We start from the raw sequence: 21,416 nt of genomic DNA, 5'->3' as shown, positions 1-21,416 counted from the left end.
AATGAATCTGGCAAAGCACCTATTAAGAAGTTTAGCACTCTGTATACACTGTGTGCTTAAAAAACCCTTGGGTTTATATAAGTGCAATAAGTGCCTGTATTTGTATATATAAATAAAAATCCTTATACTTATCCATTTTTAACCACACAAATTTCTATGGTCAAATGTTTTTGCAAAAAACTTGGTCATAGAAATCTACCATTATATTATTTCATTACATGCTTATTTGATGCAGATGAACAGCAAGAGGTGCAATGTATGTGTCAAGTATTCACACACACACACACACACACACACACACACACACACACACACACACACACACACACACACACCTTGTTATTTTGATAATAGAAGAAACTTCTGTTATCTAATAGCAAGATAAGCAACTGAAATAGAAAAAAAGGAGAGAGAGAGAGAGAGAGAGACTAGGCTAATTTCAATTTCTCTCTTCTCATTCATGTTAAAGACTGAATAAATTAAAATAAACAAATAAGATTGAAATACAAAAATTACATGGAAAAGAAATTAGTGTAATTCAACATACTTACACAACACATTCATATCTATCTTGCCTTGCTGCTACATGCCTGAAACATATTGATACACACATCAGTACTACTTTAATACATATAAAAATGCAGACACATATGCAAATATGTGCAACAAATGTATCTAAATGATTCCAATGTATTGTAAATACAGTTGTTGTTAACAAAGCATTCAAACATTTTTATGACTATGTGGCTCTGAATATTTCTGTAATTGTTATTTCTAAGTGCCTTGTTAAGCTTTCTACTTAAAACCCTGATAATCTATTATCCTATATAACAGATAAAGTGCATGGTGAAATTCTGAAACTGATTCTGTAAATAGTTTCATTGTTACTGATGTTATGTTATTCATGTTCACATGAACATCAATAACAGTGAAAAATGTTATTAGGAGATATAATGATGTAATTTCCAAAGAGAAAATGTTTCAGAGATATTTAGATTGCCACACCCCTACTAAAAACACAAGAGAACAGTCTTCATGATTATTAATTAGCTCAGGATGAAAAAAATTCATAGTGTCTCATACAGAAATGAGAAGTATGAAATTAAAATTTCTCATAGCATCTTGCACTTATAAACAAAGATGGCAAAGTTGCCATCTTTGTTTATAAGTGAAAAGGACAAAATTGAGTATACTGAGTTATGAAAAATTAGAAAGAGGCTCAGACAGGACATAAGATTTATGTCCTGTGAAAGTAAAGCACTCAAGAAAAGTAGAACAAGCATTAAGGGAAAATAAAGGACTTAAATTAGCAGTATGAGCAGTAATACAGAAACACAAATGATACTGAATCTGAAGAATAGTGATGGTGTACTTATAAATAGCAGAGAAGGCATAATTCAAATAGCAGAAGACTACTATAAAGTAGGGCTTACAATACCGAGATTCCGGGATTCTGGTAATTTTTTTTCAGGATTTGAAATACCGGTATTGATAGAAAAATACCAGTTTTTTGGTACTAATTTAAAAAATAATTTTTTATGATTTAATCACATAAAGGTTATAAAATTGACAACAATAAATCATTAATATTACAGAATACAGAGGGATTGTTATACATAATACAAATGCAACAGAAACCTGAAAATGTTATGAAACTAAGGCATAATATCTTAAAAATATGTTTCTCTTAGTAAGAAATATTTACTGTGTGAAAGTAAAGCACGTAAGGAATAACGAAAATATCATTACGGAAATATTTCCATTAGTGGCAGTAGGTCTGGTAGAGCACTTAAGGAATGTGGTAAACAATGGCATGGCAGGTGTGGAAGGGTTAAAATTAAAAGCTTCTGAACAATAGTTTATTCCCTCTATTACACCGCAACTTGACGATGCGACACTTAGTGCATTTTGGGAAAGGGTGTTGGTATGAAGCAGTTCAAATGTATTGTTGCAGGTGATGTAGAGGTAAAAGATGAAAGAGTTTCACTGTGCGGGATAAACATTTTGTTTTTCCCACCAAAGGAAGAAGAGTGAGTTTAAAGAATAACACCGTGATTGAGTCAGGTTTAAATTAGATATGCAGAGATGCGTAAATGAAAAGGAAATAAATAAGATTCTCGTGCCAAAAGAGTGGGTTGTGGTTGTTGTTGTTAGGAGGGGTTGCAGACTTGCAGTGGTAGTTCTGGGTTAAGTTCAGGGTCCAGTTCTGGGAGTGTCCTGCTATATAGTGAAGGGTTCCGCCAGGCATGTTTCTGTGCTAAAAGTTAATCCGCAAGTTGAATAACAAGCCAGTCAGATAGTACCCTGGCTTCTACTATTGCTGTGGTAATTTCCTTCAGTATTAACAGAGAACTGTTCCCAAAATAAGAGAGTACTGGAAGCGCTATATGGCAAAATTCAACTAAGAAGAAAGACTACACCGCACTCTGTGGAAGGAATCTGCACAAAGGAATCCCACCGTGAAAGAGAAGGAAGGTAAGTCCTCTGAATTGTGTTGTATTGAAAAGGGTGCCTAGATAAAACTGTAATTATTTTAAAGTAAGGATGAAGTTGAAGAAAGTACGAGAAATTTACAGAAATGTTTAGTATTGAGTTGGTTTATTGGTTGAAGTTGTAAAGAAAATTGATATTGCTAAATTAAGAGAGAGAGTTATATATGGAATTGTTAGTATTAACTCAGCTTAATACTAACTGTTGCTGTTGTGAAGAAAATTGATACTGTACTGCTGATTAAGAGAAATATGAGAAAGTGATTAAGATTGAATTAGTTTAGTGTTAGTAAGTTTTTGTAAATTAGTTTAGTGTTTGCAGAGAGTTGATATTATTAATTGAGAGAAATTTTATGTAAATGATATGATGTATTAACAGACTATTATCATTATTAACAATATGGTGCAAGGAAGCCAAAAAAGAAAAAAAAAAAAAATTCTGAATTATCCCAAGAGAGAAAACAAGAGTCAGAAGTAGAAGGGAATCACCAAGAAAGAGAAGAATGATGATATCCAGCTCAGGATCCTGGGTGTGCCAAGCCCATACTCACCAGATGTGAGCCCCTGGGGTTAAATGAGAAAAATTAATAGATTAGATGTAAATACCAATTACCAATTATGTATATACTTGTAAGTAGTTTTGTATGATAAATTACTTTTTTTTAAAAAGTTTCTGTCATTGCTCACGAGAAACTATGGGAAAACCCCTCGGTTCCTGCAAATTCTGATTTTTTAATGCAGTCAGGTAGCTTGTGAGCCTTAGTGCTCGAGGGGAGCTGCTGTACAAAAATCATAACAATGGCCACTGACGGCAATACTAAGGTACAGTGAAATAAAAATTAATAAGTAACCCCTAGTTCTTAGATTTGGTTTCCTCACCAAGCTTAAACGTCAATCCCTTTCTTTCATTAATATGGACAGTGCCATAAAAAGTCAAAAAGAAAATAAGATTTTTTTAAGTTGAGGGAATAAGGGGCAGGGGACTAAACTGCAACTTGTCTACGACTATCTTAGTACAATAGCACCAACCAGCACAGAATCCAAAAGGACGTTTTCTGCCGCTAATTAAATATGTACCAAAATTAGATCCAGTTTAAATGATAACACTATTGATTGCTTATGTTTCTTAAAAGCTCACTTTATTCAGACAGGTGGTGTGGATGCTTAGACAACCAAATTTGCAGTTTCAATTTGTATATGTATTTTTTTGTTTTTAGAATAACTATGTTTAATAATTTTTTGTTAGAATATTTATTATTGTAATAAAAGTTTGATTTAAAACATGAATTCAAGTGATTACTTGTTTTTTTTCCTTACTTTATTGCACCTAATTCTCATCAAAATTTATTGAGAAAATTGGGATTTTTTTTTTGGAATACCAGTATTAATACAGGTATCATAAATTAAAAATACAAAAATACCAGTATTAAGATTTTGACTGGTATTATGAGCCCTACTAGAAAGTATTATGTAGGGAGCAAAGGAATGATGCCAGAGGGGGGAAGATGGATCACAAATTAGCAACACATACAACATACCTAATATCCTTCCTGATGAGGTAGAACATGCATTGAAGAAAATAAAAAATCAAAAAGCCCAAGGTGAAGAGGAAGTTACTGTAGAATTGTTAAAATTAGGAGGAAGAGACATGACACATAAACTGGCAAGACTCTTCACAAAATACATTAGGAGGGGAATAATGCAATCATAATTTTGCTGCATAAGAAAGGAGATAAATCAGAAATTGGAAATTATAGACCAATTAGTTTGTTGTCCCACAGGTACAAGTTGTTCACAAGGGTCATTACTAACAGATTAGAAAGAATACTTAATGAGAATCAACTAAAAGAGGAACTGGCTTTAGGAGAGGATTCTCAACTATGGATCACCTTCACGTAATATCACAACTAACGGAGAAAGCAAATGACTATAAAACACCATTATTATTATTAGCCTTATAGTGCAAGGAAGCCGTGTGTGTGTGTGTGTGTGTGTGTGAGAGAGAGAGAGAGAGAGAGAGAGAGAGAGAGAGAGAAGTAAAAGGGAATCACCAAGAAAGAGAAGAATGACGATATGCCTGGCATTTGTGGATTATGAAAAGGCATTTGATTCCATACAGCACAAAGCAATGTCTTGGGCATTGGAAAGACAAGGCATAGACATTCCACACATTATGATTTTGAAGAAAATATATGGGAAATGCTACCTCATTTATTAGACTAGGCAAACACAGTAGCAAATTTAAAATTGAGAAAGGAGTTCGACAAGAAGACACAATATCTCTAAAGTTGTTTACTGCTGCCCTTGAAGAAGCTTTCAGAAGATTGGACTGGAAAGAAGCCAATTTGTCTGAAACGTAAAACAATGAACCAATGTATACTCTCCACCATGACTTATGGGAGTGAACCTTGGGCACTCACCAAAAGAATGGAAGAGAAACTAAAACTACACAGTGAAGAATCGAACGAATTACAGTGGCGTACAAAAAACTGCATCACCTTAAAAAAAGTAACAAATGTTACTTTTTTTAAGGTGATGCAAGTGATGGGAGATTATGAGAAATCTTTGGCAAAGGATGCAAAGAAAAACAGCAAAGACTTCTTTACTTAATCTCTAGAAGGAAGGAAGTGGGTGAATAAGGTTGGTCCACTATTGATGATCCTGCTCAGATAGCTGACAAACTGGATGAGTATTCTGAATCTACATTCAACACATGAGGAATTAGGCATCTCCGTAGCCAGGTGGGTAGAAGTAACCCCAGAGTAATGTATCAACTATGTGGTACTACACTCAGGGTAGTGGAAAATGAAAAAGACCTGGGGGTAACTGTGCAGTCAGATATGAAGTTCTGTGAGCAGTGCAGACAGGCAGCCAGGGCAGTTCAGGTTTTGTCAATGATATACAAGAATTTTATAAACAGAAATAAGGAGGGGGATTATCCCATTGTACAAGGCAATGGTCTGCATCTTAAGAACTGCATACAGGTCTGGAGGCCTCATTTTAGGAAATCATGTGGAGCTGCTGGAACAAGCGCAGAGAAGGGCAAAGAGATTGGCAAGTAGAATAAAGGGGTGCTCTTACCAAGAAAGGCTCCAATTTTGCAAACTGCAGCATCTGGAGATGACTAGGCATTTGTGAGATGATCTGACTGAGATGTTGAAGGTTTTGAATGGATTGCACAAGCTCAATGCTGATGGGATTGCTCAGACTATGCACACGAGTGGCATAAATTCAAACTGATGAAGAATGGCCACAGAAAAGATGTGCAGAAGTTTGCCTTTAGCCAGGAAATGGTAGATTGCTAACACAAACGTCCATGTGTTGTTGTGGAAGTTGATAGCTTAAATAAATTCAATTAAGAACTAAACAAACTATTGGAGGACATGGATAGGTGAAATGGGAAGGTTTTTTTTTTTTGGCTGATATTGTATAAGTTTGCTTTCTCACATCATATGCCACTTTTAATACTACTTTGCATTTGAACAGGTAAAATACGACAAAAAAGTACAGTTGACAAACAGCCTAAAACTAAATGAGACATAGCCAGTGCATTTTAATTGAAACACCCTGTATATATACATACCCTCTAATATAGGGTATCTATAAACCACATTTAAACTACAATGTTATCAAGTGAACAGAGTACATGATACAAACCTGAAACCAGGTGATAATAAATATTCAAGTTTTATTAGAGAAGTTCAATAAGGGAACCTTTATTTACTCTGCGGATGTCTCATCTGTAAAGCAGTTCCTCCCATATTCGGCATAATATATCACTGTCAACGTGGCAGATTGCTTCCGTAATTGAAATGTTTAAATTCCATAATTGTTCCTAGCATAGGCTGGACATTCACCTCGCCATTCATAAATCCCCAAAGAGCAAAATCTAAAGGAATCAGAGCAGGACACTGTGGGGGGGGGGGTCACAAAAGTGGTCCTCCTACAATCCATTACCAGGGATATACTCTGTTCAGGTGTGCACAAAGTTTTTTGTGGGAATGTGGTGTGTCTGTCTTGTTGGAAAATCTAATTTCTATCGCTGTCATCCTGCATTTGGGAATAAGAAAATTCCGTTAACTTGTATAGATATGTGATGTCTGTGATGGTAGCTTCTCCAAAGAACAAAAATTTTCATATATCTTGCAGCAATCATCATGGAAAGACAATTATCTTTTCAGAGTTGGTAAATTCTTCCATGATTATAGTTTTGCAATTATGCTACTATCTACTGAAGCAAACATTTTTTAGTTGTGAATAAAAACACTATAACCCGGAAGTTGTTTCAGATTTATATCATGTCCCCTACTTGCACAATAATAGTTTAGTTTTGTAAAGGAGGATTGGGGAAACACCTGTATAAAGACACATAACACAACTACATGCATATATAAATTGAAGACTACCCAAAAACCAGTAATAAATAGAGATAAAATGCAAAGTAATTAAATTAATAATACAAAATAATTCAAAAGTATAGATTGTGCAAATTCATATAACACAATACATATAATAGAAATTCACACAATACATATACAGTGGATTCTGGTTATTTGGGCCACCGGTTAATCAGGACAGCCGTACGATTTGGGGCAAATCTTAAAAAACAGAAACCAATCGAGAAAATAGCCAGGGTTTACTTCGCTTAATTGGGACAGCATGCTGTTTAATCGGGGCAGGAGACCGCAGCACTGGAGATTACCCTACGATTGTCTCCGACGGTACCACATGGTTCGGTCGAAATTCTGGAGGTCACAACCAGAAAACAATAAAAACAATTAGCAGTCACCGTTTATTGGGCTTTTCTGTTAATGAAATCTATCATAAACGAACAGTAAACTCGATCTTATTGAATTTGTGATAATACCGACAGCTGGAATTCTGTGGATTATTATGGTGAAATGTGTTTACACTTCCATGAAATCTTCAATCATATAAAAAAATTAATTTTCAGAATCTTCTCTTCATTCCTATTTTTAAAGCTTTGTAACTCGTTACTCGGTTCTCACTTTCACGTATTGTGTTACTTGCAATTTGTGTGTGCCGTGTTTTTTGTTATTGATTGCTTATCTTTTTACTGTTTTAAATTTAACCCCCACCCACAAATGTCAGTGAATAGAAATGTCAACTAGTATGTATTAATTATTCCGATTTTCACATATCATTTAATTTTTTAATTGGTAAGGTAATAAAGGGTAAATTTGTGCTTAATATATCTTTGCTTTTATAGCCTGTGGATAATATTCCTCCTATTTTCACTAATTAGAATCGCTGTTTAATAGAATTAAAATTCAATTCACAAATGTGATCACAATGACCGGCGCTTACTGCACATCGTATAGTGAACGGTACTTTACTATGCTACCTATCAAATCACATTACGATGGTGACTCCATCATAACATGATTTGTTTGTACAGTGAACCAATTGTGGGGGGGGGGGGGTACATTGTATTTTTAACTATTTACGTGAAACTTCGGATAATTGGGGCAGCCACTTAATCGGGCCAAAATGCACTAGTCCCAATGTGTCCCAAATAACTGGAATGGACTGTATATGTAATAAAACAATTAATTAAACTAATAAGGAAACCAGCCCATTCACAAAATAATGCCAACAGAATTAAGTGACACACACACACACACACACACACACACACACACACACACACACACACACACACACACACACACACACACACACACACACAAACTCGTGCACGCATAATCTTATTCATATACACATATGAAAATCACAAACACAAATACTCCAGTAACAGAATATGACTGATTACCATATTTAATAATATACAGGGTCATTGAGAAAAGAACTAAAAATTTTGAATGCTTACTGGGTTTTTTTTTTTTGGGGGGGGGGGGCATTTGAATGCTTTTTGGGTATTTTTTGTTGTATTGTGATAGAATTGGTAAGCTTGATATCATTAAACATATAAGACATGGGAGTTTATTACTCGCCCATACAAAGTCATAATACAATCATAGCTTCTGCTATGAGCGTATTAAATATTTGAAGTCGTAACTCACTAGATCATAACAGAACACAAATCACCTCGATGGTACAATGTGTAAATTTAACAAACATGTTTTTTCTTTTTTTACTATATTCAAAGTTTTATCACATTGACTTGTTTTGACATTTGTGACACACTGTCTCTATACTTGTCTTCCATTAGCCTCTCATAAACATAAATTTAGAAACCTCATTTCATTCACCCCAGGGGCTCACATCTGGTGAGTATGGGCTTGGCACACCCAGGGTCCTGAGCTGGATACCTCAGAATAATTTTTTTTTGCCTGGTGCAGCAAAAGCCTCAGGCTTCCTTGCACCATATGGTTAATAATGATAATGTTAAACATTAGGAAGGATATATATCTGTTGGAAGGAGTGCAAAGAAGCACTAATTAGATGAGAGCACAAAAGAATATTTGTACTAAGTTTAACTAAGTATTAAGTTTTTGTACTAAGTATTTGTACTAAGTATTAAACTAAGTTTCTACATGGTTAGCTAATTGAAGTGTATAAGGTTTTAAAAGAGTTAGGTAAACTAAATGCTGATGGCATCTTTACCTTTTCTCAGATGAAAAATACACAAGAGGATAACCATCCTTTTTCAATTTAAATTGGAAAAGGATGATTGCAGAAAAGATGTGGAGAAATTCACATTCATCCCCAAAGGTGTAATCAATTTATGGAATAAGCCTCTACCAGATTTTGTGAAGGTGGGTAATTTTAATAGATTTTGAAAAGGGACAAATTATTGTAACAAATGAGGAAATGTAGGTGGTCTTTTTTTTGGCTAGTGCTGTACAAGCTTTGCTGCCCGTAAACATGATTTACAGCTCAGTCTCAGTTATTTAGTGTGATCAGGTGAGTTTTTATATACTTCACTATTGTGGTTTGATTAGAAATATGAAGAAGATTTTGCATATCGCTCCAAACACACCTTCATGTTATACTTTTAGAGGTGGATTTTTAAACGTGAGCTTAGAATCAAAATACTGTACCCAGAGTTTCATGTTTTGTGAACTTTTGAATGTTGCATTGCGAACGACAGGAGAAAACAAAGGAACTGATTTTCTAGTTATAGAGAGATGAGCAGATTCTGAAGATTGAAAGAGAGGCTAAATTAAAAAAGGCAGTTATAGAGGGTATCTATACATTATTTATAAATATATTATGCCATAGCTAACTTCACAGAACGTGCAATTATGGAAAGGTTATACTGATTTAGTGCATGCTTGAGTGTGTGGGGGGGGATTAAAGAAAAGAAAAAAAGAAAAACTTATTATTCATTCCCCAGAATGAATAATAAGTTTGCTGTTAAAGAGCTTGGAATGAAGAACAGAAGAGGGCCATAAATGATATAGTAGTTACAGTGCTGGGCCGAGCCATTCTAGTACCTGAGGCAAGAATGAAAAATTGCGCCCTACTGCTAATGATGGCAACTTGGCAATTATTTAATTTCTTTTGGCACCCCTTTCAGCTTTTCGCCTGAGGCAAGAGCCTCATTCACCTCACCCTTGGCACAGCTCTGAGTAGTTGTGTCGGAAATAAACAAGGGTTTGAGAACTGACTGCACAAAAGCAGCAGAAACATCAAAATACAATAAGTACAGTTGGGCATCTGTGGATTGCTCTTTAGTGTGGCAAAAAAAGTAGTAGAGCATAATCTTGTAATTGTAGAGATGCCTTTTTTTTTACATAGTGATTCAATCAGAGCTATAAAGGCGAAAATCTGAGAGAAGCTAAGCTATAAAGAATTTTTTTCAATATTTTAGTAAGGGTGGACAAGGTGGAGATAGATCCCCAATCTCTGAGTTGCATAAAATTCTGGATTTGATTTTTTTAACAGGAAAGATGAAGTTTGTTTGTTTGCTTGTTATTTGGATTTTAGAAGCATTAGCAACTAAGGCCATATTGCTCCGGGATATGCGGTGGTCATTCTCTGACCTTTCCGCATCCTCCGTATTTGGTGGTGACGGGCTCGAACCCCGGTCTAATCAAGAAGCATGTGCTACGCACTGCTGCTCCTTCCCACCTGGCTACGGAGGCGCCTAAAGATGAAGTATTCTTGGATGTATGCTCAATTAGTGTACATCTGATGATATGTACATTCCATACTGACATCGTTTGTCCAATGTACATACATTCACATTCAGAGTTAAATACAGTTTCACATCATTGGTGCACTATAATGTTATCTCCAAAACAAATATTGTAATCATACCATCCCTCTGATTCCTAAAATTGTCCTGGGATATAACAGAAAATCTGTTTGTTTATTTATTTATGAAATTAGAATATATGTTTTATAAATCCAAACGCGAAAGAGAATCACAGGTTTTGATTTTGCTTTTGATATCATTTTGGCAGTCTCAAATATTGCTGCTGCATTCCAAGTTTTCATAGGTTTAGTCTAACATTAATTTGTAGAAGTTTTTTTACCATGAAGTTAAGAAGAGTGAAAAGAGAAAGCAAAGTGAGTATGTTCCTGGAACTGGTGGGGCAAAAAAAAAAAAAAAAAAAAATGCAATTACTTTTGAAGAGAAAATGAAAATAACAAGATACGAAAGTAGCAAATGCCTATGGCTGCCAGGATAGGGTTAGTTCATTTAACAATAAGTACAATAGTGAAGGATAGAGTTTCAATTATGAAATGAGAAAATGGGTTACAGCCACAGTTCCCTCTAAGCTGCGTGCGTGCGTGCGTAGCTGCGCACTGATTTCTATGAAGTTGCACAAGTGCTTTTACTTCCTGCGCGCACAGCCAACATACTAGATGGCGACAGGAATTTTAGTGGAAGAAAGGATATAGGAATGTGTTAAACTTTATTTATATGAAAAAAAATTATTACATTACGGTTATATAAAGGAATGTAGTGGTTGTAGTTTATATTGCATGTTTTTAAGATGAGTTTATTGTTATAAAAATAATACAAATACCATATAATAGGGAAGATCAGCATTTTTACTTTCTGTCCACTCAACCATGCACATATACAGCAGGCCTTCGTTATAATGTGGTTCGCTATAACGCTGTCACAAATCACTATCTATAACGCTCTTTTACAGATTGCATTTTTGGCATATTTAACGAAATCGTTTCATTTGATGGAGTCGATAGCTTGAAAATAAATAGCAAAACAGCATTAAAACGTTTCCCACGTTGACTTGAGAAATTTTCCCACGCTCAGTGAAATTTTCTCACAGCTAATTTAATTGCAGTACAGTGACTTGTTACGTAGTTCCGAGATCAACATTTTAAAAAATGATCAAGTATATTAGTATTAGTAACGGCCGCATGGTTGTTGGAGTGGGATTTATTGGCGCAAGGGCTGCTATGACCATATTGTGCCTGTTACTTTGGAGTGTTTGTCAATATAGGAAAGGAGACTATTCTAGAAGTGATTGTATGTGTTGATCATTTTTAGAAAAGTGAACAGTTCTGATAAAGTGGCATCATTTCCAAGTATGTGGCTTAGTTGCAGAGGTTTTTGTGAGCTAATTAAAGATCTGAAACATGCGATTCTAGCTGAATGATAATGTGTACACTCAATGATAATATGTTTTACAGTAAGTATGGAACTACAATGCGGGCAAAGTGGAGGATCTTCTCCTAGCAGTAGAAACAGGTGTGTAAGATGTGTATGGCCAATTCGTGCTCTTGCCAGCACGACCTCTTCCTGCCTGTTTGATCGGGAACTGGATCTCCACAGCTGTGGATTGTGTTTTATTTCAAGAAGTTTGTTACCTGTTTGATTATGCCACATTTCAGACCACATCTCAGTACATATCCGCCGTATGACTGGTTTATAATCAGAAAAAGGAACAGGGATGGAATCGAAGCAAGTGGGGTGTTTTGCTACTTCGTCTGCATGCTCATTTCCTGGAATTCCAACGTGGCTCAGTATCCAGCAAAACGTGACAGTCCGATTATTTTTGTTGAGTTGGCATAACTGTGACCTGATTTGTGAGAGGAATGGATGCAAATGTTGTGATTTATTCTGTATGGCATTCACCGCACTTAAAGAGTCTGTATATATTATTACTTGGGTGTTTGGAACATCGTTAAGGAGTTTTAAAGCCATTTTGATTGCGTATAGTTCCGCCGTAAAAACACTGCATTCAAGTGGTAATTGGACAGAGACAGTGCATGTAGGACTCACTACTGCAGCTCCCATGGATATATCAGTTTTGGAGCCGTCTGTGTATATCTGAAGACTGTGAGCATTGGTCAATGCGTGATTCGCATGTAGTTGTCTAAGATTGTGGTTCGATAAGGAGTGTTTTCCCCACTGAAGAAAATAGTCGTTGCAATGAGGTATATACATTGCCCATGGTGCTTGTACTGCGTCCGTAGCTTGAAAGATATTTCCAAGATAGATGTTCCAATTTTGAGTTACCTCTTGTAGCCGAATACCAGCAGGTTTGTTTTCGTTGGGTTTATTTCTATATAAGTTTTCTCACTACGGCTCAAAAAGATATGTCCAGATGGAATGAGACGGGTGACTACGTAATTTGACTGCATAACTAAGAAGCAATACTTTTCTCCTAAGATGTAGTGGAGGTTCATTGGCATCTATATACATACTTTGCACTGGGGATGTCTTAAAGGCCCCTAAGGCAATCCAGAGAGCACTATGCTGGACGGGATTGAGCCAAGTCAATGTTGTCTTTCGTGCAGAATCATAAACTGGCGCTCCATAATCTAGACGAGATCTTATTAAGGTTCGATATAGATGTAGAAGAGTGAAGCGATCGGCTCCCCATGTCATGGAAGAGATAACTTTGAGGATATTAATCTTTTTCATGCACTGAGTTCGTATTTGTCGTTATGTATGCCTGAAAGGTAAGTTTGGTGTCAAGTATAAGGCCCAAGAACCGGATACTTTTGCTAAGTGGTATTTTTTGGGTTCCTAATATTAGCTCCGGATCTGGATGGAGCTGACGTTTTTTGCAAAAATGGATAGCAGTTGTTTTTGTTGCAGAGAGACGATAGCCATTGCAGGATGCCCATGACTCTATTTTGTTTATCGAGAGCTGCAATTGTCGCTCAGTGGAGCGAATGCTTTGTGAATGGTAGGATATAGTAAGGTCATCTGCATATAAATAGGTGTCAACATTAGCCGGAATATTTTCTGTTGCATTATTTAGCCTAACTGCAAAGAGCGTTGCACTTAGAACTGATCCTTGTGGGACCCCTTCTTCTTGGACAAATGTACAGGAGAGTGAATTGCAGTAACGCACTTGAAAGGTCCTGTTTTCTAGAAAACTCTGTATGATAAGGGGTAGCTGACCCTGGAGCCCTGTGGCATACAGATTTTGAAGTATGCCGTACCGCCAGGTGGTATCAAAGGCTTTTTCGATATCCAAGCAAATCATGACTAGATGTTCTTTACGGATAAAAGCATTGCGTATGTTGGATTCTGCCTTGACCATAAGGTCTAGAGTTGACCGATTTTTCCGAAATCCGTACTGATTCTTATTCATCACCGAATGAGATTCTAGATACCATACTAAACGGGCGTGGATCATTTTTTCTAGTGTCTTACCAAGGCAACTGCTGAGAGATATTGGCCGATTGTTTCGTGGATCTGATTGATCCTTTCCAGGTTTAGCAAAGGCTAGAACTATTGAGTGACGCCAAGAAAGAGGAAAGTAGCCATCTGAGAATATCCGGTTGAAGTATATTAGTAATGAATTCAAAGCTTGTTTGTTTAAATGTTTAAGCATTATATAGTATATCCCATCAGGCCCTGGTGCACTATCACCCGACCTATTTAGACAGCTCTCTAGTTCAAATGGTGTAAAACGTCGATTATATGGAGGAGATGCCCTTGTATTGAAGTTCAGGTTATGCTTTTCTGCTTTAGCTTTTAACTGTTTAAAAGTAGACTCATATGCTGATGCTGCAGAGATTTGGAAAAAGCAATCTGCCAGGGCATTTGCAATTTCTGTTGGAGAGGAGAAGTCTTTACCTTTCCAGCTTATAATGGGCATTGATTCAGGGAACAGTTTACCATTCAGCTTTTTGATTTTATTCCAGATTTTTCTAATCTCTGTATTTTTAGTAATAGTGGAAGCGAACCAGATCCAAGAGTCTTTTTTCGCTTTTTTCTGCACATAACGTGCCTTTGCTTTAAGTTTCTTAAAATTAATCAGGTTTTCAGTTGTTGGATACTTGCGAAATCAATTCCATGCTTTATTCTTTTCTTTTTTAGCATCACGGCATGCATCATTCCACCAGATATTGGCATGTCTGCAAGGACCGGCTGTGGTTTTTGGTATAGCACAGGTTGCAGCTGTTATTATCTATGCAGTAATGTGGTCGGTAACTTTATCTATGGACTGGCTTTTGATGACTTCATTATCAAAGGAAATTGAATCTGTGAACTTGTTCCAATCTGCTTTTGAAAATTTCCATTTTATGCGGCTGGCTATATGTGTGGTTCTGTTTGTTTGCAATTTGCAAATAATTGGGTAATGGTCATTGTTTAGTGGGTTACTTGAAACTATCCACTGAATGATTGGGAATAGTTTTGGGGAACATATTGATAAGTCTATGGCAGTAGATACTCCGGTGGGAAAATGAATATAAGTGTAAGCACCAGTGTTTAATAATGTGAGATAGCATAACTTTTTTCCTAGCTTCCTGGTAGGTGACCTTTTGCTCAACTTTGTATTTCTGAATCTCTTTTCCTACCCTCTGGCTGTCAAGAACTGTTTCAATAAGTTTTCCCCGTTTGTCTATCTGGGTAGATCCCCACATAGTGTGGTGCCCATTGAAATCTCCTAGTAGAATGAAAGGAGATGGAAGCTGCTTTATAAGGTCCTCCAGTTCTTTTGCAGTGAATTCTTTGTTTGGGGAAAGGTATACAGAGACAATGGTTAAAGTAAAATTTAAAACAATACGTACGGCTACAGCTTCTAATGTGGTCTGCAGGGAGATCTGTTTTGTAGGAACTTTGTTGTCAACTAGTATGGCTACGCCTCCTCTGGTTGAGTTAGTATTGCTTCTGTCTTGTTGATAGATACTATAATTTTTAATCACTGGAGTCACCTGTGGGGTTAGATTGGTTTCTTGCAAGCAGAGGCTGATTGGACTGTGCTGTTTGATTAGGTCATAAATATCAAATATATTGCTTCGTAGACCTCTACAGTTCCACTGTATAATATTCTGCATTATTTAGTTTTTGGGATTGGGTATGGTTCTGTCTGTTTTTTATATCCAGCCTGCTTGTGTCGTTCTGGTTTCATCTTTTCTTTTTTTGGGAAGTTAGGACGCCCAATGTCCATATCATCTTCTGCGTGTAAATCTAATATTGTCTCATCATGCAGGGTACCCGCATCAATGTCCATATTTCCTGAGCATGGTTGTTGTGCAATATTTGGGGATGATGCTTTCGATTTCACAGTTTCTGGTAGAGTATCAGTTGCAGTTGGTGGGACTGTTAGCGGAGTATTGTTAGCACAAGTCACTTTACATTGTTCTGTAGGTGGCTGCTGTGGGAACGACAGCACTGATCGGGCCCAATCAGCAATTGAGATGGATGGAGGTACTGTGACTGCCGTTTGTGTTGCAGCTGACTGGTATTTTTTGGCTGCCGCAGTATAGGTAATTTTTGGCATACTGAGCATAACTTTTTTCCTAGCTTCCTGGTAGGTGACCTTTTGCTCAACTTTGTATTTCTGAATCTCTTTTCCTACCCTCCAGAGTTCACATGATTTTGAGTATGCTGGATGCTGGCCTTTACAATTTGGGCATTGTGGCATTTCTGCATTGCAGTCCATTTGTGCATGAGCTTTAGAACCACAGTTTGGGCAGATGGCGTCTCCTCAACATACTGTTTGCGAGTGTCCAAATTTTTGACACTTGAAACATCTGATTGGGTTCGGAATGTAGGGACGTATTCGGCAATTAAGGTATCCGGCTTTGACACTTGATGGTAAGGTTGGTGTACTAAATGTGAGGATAATATTCCTAGTGGGAACAAGTTCACCATCTTTTTTAATTATTATCCGCTTTGCTAACTACCTTTTGATCTTTTAGTTCTTCCACTATCTCATCTTCAGTGACATTCATCAGGTCCCACTCTGCTATTACTCCTTTGGAACTATTTAAAGTGGCATGAGGGGTGACCTGTACTGGTATTCCGCCGAAAGTTGATAATTTCAGTAGAGACTGAGAATGCTGGTGCTTAGTTGTTTCGACTAGAAGATCTCCAGATCGGAGTCTTCTCACCATTTTCGGTGAACCAGCCACACTTTCCAAACATTTCTGGATTAGAAATGGTGAAAGTGAACTCACAGGTTTGTTGGCAGAAAGAGAATGTAATATGAGGAACGCTGAATATTCCTGCTGATTCTCATTTTTGCGTAGTCTCTTAGATTGTGATTCGTCATGTTCGGGTTCATTTAAGTCATGACATGAGCGTCTAGGCTCAAGTACTGGAAAGTTGTCATAATCCATGGTTGCTCCTTTTAGCCCCAGAGGATAACTTTTCCTTCAGGTTACCGGCCCCGCCACGTGGAGGCAGGAGCGGTGCCATCAGTGACCAAGCGATTAGAGATTAGTGGTTAGTGTGTTATGTATGTTATTTCTATATACAAGAAGAAGAAAGGTACCTTTCCTTTCTTTTTGAAAAGCTTACTTCTTTATTTAGAAGAGCTGAAAATAAATAACTTAGCAAATGAACACTTGAAATTTCTCTGAAATCTATTAACTCTAGAGAAGGCGCTTTGAAATTCGCTTTTAGATTCGCTTTGATAACTCGCTTGGCACTCGGGGCCAGGCCGCATGGTGCAAGAAAGCCTATGGCTTATGCTGCACCAGCCAAAAAAAAAAAAAAAAATAATAATAATAATAATAAAAAATTTTTTAAAAAATATTGCTTGTAATATTTGTGTTATATGCATTTATCCGAAGTCTAGTCTTCACTCAGTACAGTATTAGACATTGTGCATAATGGACAATTTACTCCAACATTGTATTATAATTAATGCAACCAATGCAGTTACATTTTCGAAGAGTTAATAATGGCAGATAAGAATGAAAAAGCAACGTCTGGACGCAGTATGCAGACCATAAATGTAATAAAAAGTCTGAATTTGAAAATTAAATTAGAAGCTTTGAAGCGAATCGATTCCGGTCAACAACAAGCAGATGTGTGCCATATTTTAGGACTGGCAATTTTAACCATAAGAACAATTACAAAAAATAAAGAATTAATTTTAGCAGTAGGAAAGACAGCTGTTCCACTTCAAGCAACTAGGGCTGGGCCAGCTATTAGGATTGAAATGGAGAGACTTTAACTAATTTTATTGAAGTAATATCCAATGCAGAATTCAGTTAAGTTAAATATTAGGAAAAAAAGAGAGAGAGAGAGAGAGAGAGAGAGAGAGAGATTAGCCTATATGGATGATCTGAAATAAAAAACCATTTTAATAATGCATTAAAAACTCACCTGAAAAAAAAAAAAAAAAAAAAAAAGTGAAACCATTTAAAACTAGTAAGGTCAGGTTGAAGAGTTTTAAAATCCAGGGAGAAGCTGCAAGTGCAGATCAAGGAGCCGAAACTTTCAAAAAAGAACTTGTTAAAATTATTGATGAGGGGTATTATGTGTTATTAGATGAGGCAGGACTTTTTTGGAAATGAATGCCTAAAAGAGGTTTCACATTGAAAGAAGAAAAAAACATGCCAGGTTTCAAAGCAGCAAAGGATCGGTTGACTTTATTGTTGGGTGGTAACGCCGCGGGGATTTAATACTCCTTTTAGTTTACCAGGAAGAGGGCCAAAGTACAACCCAAAATCGACACATTTTTCATGATTAAATTCATCAATTAAATTAAATCAATTTAGATCAATTAAATTCATGATTTTAATTGGAATTTTAAGTTTAATTTTGATACTTAAGTAGTTATATATGTATGTAATGCAGAATATTTTATATGTACAAAAATTTGAATATTAAATATTTTGACCGACATTTGTGCATCTTTTGACTACTGTTTATTATTGATTAGGAAATATCCTATGGCACCGACCACAACTCACAAATACATATGTTACCTTATGGGAATGCAGCGCTCACTATGAGTGGATTCACTTAATGCTCTGTTTTTCCGGAACGAATTATCAGTGTTAAGCGGGGGTCACCTGTACAATATGTGTAGGGGTAGAGTGTATAAGGACTGTATTGTGATCATGAAAATTTTCGAAGTCGAGTGCTTTTTGCGTATTAATTTTTACTAATTAATACGTAAAAATATGTGGGCGGAATGTTGGCAGATCTACTGATCTGGATTTTTTTTTTATGTATAATCAAAAACATTTAGTTAAATGTTTTTGGTTAAACATTTAGTTAATAAAATATTACTTAATATTTTATTAAAGTAGGTAAGATATGAAAATTAAAATTTTTTTAAAAAAATTTTATAAACTATTTTAATAATGCATTAAAAATTTGTAATTTTTCCTAATATTTTATAATAACTTCATTTACAAAATACAGAGAATTAATAAAATTCTTTCATTTTAAAATTTTTCGGATAAAAAATGTCCAAAAGAAAAACTAAAGACGTAAATACTGTAAATAAAAAAACTTGCAAAAAATTTAAAAAGGATTGGCTTTTAAAACAAATTGATGCTGAAATTCCATCATCAAACAAAAGCAGAGCCTAAAACTAGGAGATATTTTTCAATACAATGAAGAAAATAGTGTTGTCTTGTGTACTTTTTGTGCAGAAGCAAAAGTCGCAGGAGAATTAGTACAGGAAGAATGGAAACTAGATTAATTAAAATGTCATCTAAGTCAGAAGATACATATAGATGCAGTTACCAAATTATGTAATCTGAAAAAAGGTGGAATTTTAAGTATTTTGACAGAAACTGTAGAAGTATGTAACATAAAAAAAGGAAAGAAGTGAATGATTGAAATCAAATTTTGATATAGTTATGGTTTTAATTAATGATGTGATATTAGCCATAAAAATTAATGCATCAATGAACTCTGTACAAGACATTCATGAACACATGGAAAAATTTATAGATATACCTAAAAATTGGAGAAGTAAAAATTATTCATTTGAATTTGTTGAATGTATAAATTCTGTTCTTATAAAAAATATCATGAACGAAATAAGAGAATCTACTTTCCACACATTAATTGTAGACGAAAATACTGATATTTCAATACAAAAAGTATTAATTTTGTATTTTAAATTTTGAGTGAAAATTGAAATATATTACAAAACAGTATTTGGGGATATTTTGAAGCTTATAAACCGTGACAGTATGTCCATTTTAGAAAAAATAAATTTTTTTTTTACGTCCAAGCATTAAAATTTTAATGCTTGGAAGGAAAAATGGAGTAGCAGCAATTCTCAAAAAGTAAATATTACGTCTATCTGAACAACACTGCACACCAAGAAGATTTAGGACTGGATTAAGCATTGAAAAATGTATCTATTATGTAAGGTATAGAGGCATTGCTTAGAACTGCATACATAATGTTTAGCAGTTCTAGCATAAAAAAAAAGGAAAATTAGAAGAACTAGCCCAGGTTACAGAACATGATGTTGTATCTTTTAGACCATTAAATGAAGTCATATGTTTATCCAGACATTTTGCAGTTGATGCTTTAGTAAAAAAATATGAAATATTAATTGAATATTGCAATGAGCAAGTTAACGAATGTAATGATCCTATTAGTAAATACTGTTTACAAATTTTGACAAATTCACAATATCATGTGGCATTAATTGCGCTCAATGATGTATTAGGAGAGCTTGCATCGCTTTGCAAATATCTACAAAAAGGTTGTTTAAACATTATTGATGCACATCATGTTTGTTAAAGCTAAAATAAACAAATTAAGAAGCCAATGTCGTGGAAAAAATCTTTTCTGGAGTGAAAATGTGAAAGAAGTATTATCAAAAATTCAAAGTGATGTTGACACTGCAACTGTAATTTGCAGTGAACACAAACGTGTATGTGATCACTTAGATAACAGATTTCCTGATGATGAATTGAACGATTGGAAAGTATTTGATATTAATGCTATCACAAATGAGAGCAATAATTTTGACTTTGGGAAACATAATGTGATATGCCTTGCAAAAAAATATTTACGATTTATTACAAATAACGAAAGTCATGTTATTTCTAAAATATCAGAAGAATACAGTATTCTGAATTAAAATTTATAATTGCCAAAAAAACTAAAACTGGAACATTTAAAACTTTCAGTGACACTTTAAATTTGTACTTACAAATTTAGAGTTTTGAAACATATCCATTCTCTATGATATTATGGGAATATTTCAAGCATCAAGTGCAGACTTCGAGCGAGGATTTAGCACTATGAATTCAATTAAAACAAAAAATCGAAACAGAATACATGAAGAGCATTTAAGTGATCTTATGAGAATCAAATTGCATTTAGCTAATGGTGTAACTATAAATGTAGATAATGTACACAAAGTATGGACTTCTACAAAGAACAGAAGAGAAAAATTCAAAGAAAAATAAATAACTAACTGTAAAGTGTAAATTTATTGTTAATGTTTTTTATTATTATTATGTATGTCCCTACTTAGATTTTTAGAAAATTAAAACAATTTGTAAAAACATTGCACATATTTAACCTTGTCTGAAAATTTTTTACTCAGGTGCATTTCTGCACCACACAGCTATAAGAAAAATTAGAGGGAACATTGGTTACAGCAGTCAGTGAATTACTTTCACTCATGCGCATAATGGCACAACAGAAAAAGACTTTTGAAGGTATGAATTGACAAAAACTGCATACATAAAAAAATCAAATTATTTATGTATACAGTATCTTCTACATAAATAATTTGACTTGTATATTATTTATAAATGTATCTCGGCAAGTTACATAATTTT

At 35.2% G+C, this 21,416-nt stretch overlaps 1 protein-coding gene across 4 annotated transcripts in view; it reads right to left on the bottom strand.

Moving 5' to 3' along the window:
- Window positions 1-21,416, bottom strand: part of LOC150080867 (histone-lysine N-methyltransferase EHMT2-like) — a 558,915-nt gene that overhangs the window by 192,135 nt on the left and 345,364 nt on the right. For all 4 annotated transcript variants that reach the window (XM_090381696.1, XM_090381697.1, XM_090381694.1 and 1 more), the window contains one exon: window positions 552-590. In XM_090381696.1, the coding sequence (XP_090237822.1) occupies window positions 552-590 (39 nt within the window). The remainder of the gene's footprint in view (window positions 1-551; window positions 591-21,416) is intronic.

The sequence above is a fragment of the Mastigoproctus giganteus genome, chromosome 9, assembly GCF_048544385.1.
Source record: "Mastigoproctus giganteus isolate SK-2022 chromosome 9, ASM4854438v1, whole genome shotgun sequence".
In the NCBI taxonomy this organism is placed as follows: Eukaryota; Metazoa; Arthropoda; class Arachnida; order Uropygi; family Thelyphonidae; genus Mastigoproctus; species Mastigoproctus giganteus.
This window is presented reverse-complemented; position numbering and strand designations above follow the sequence as displayed.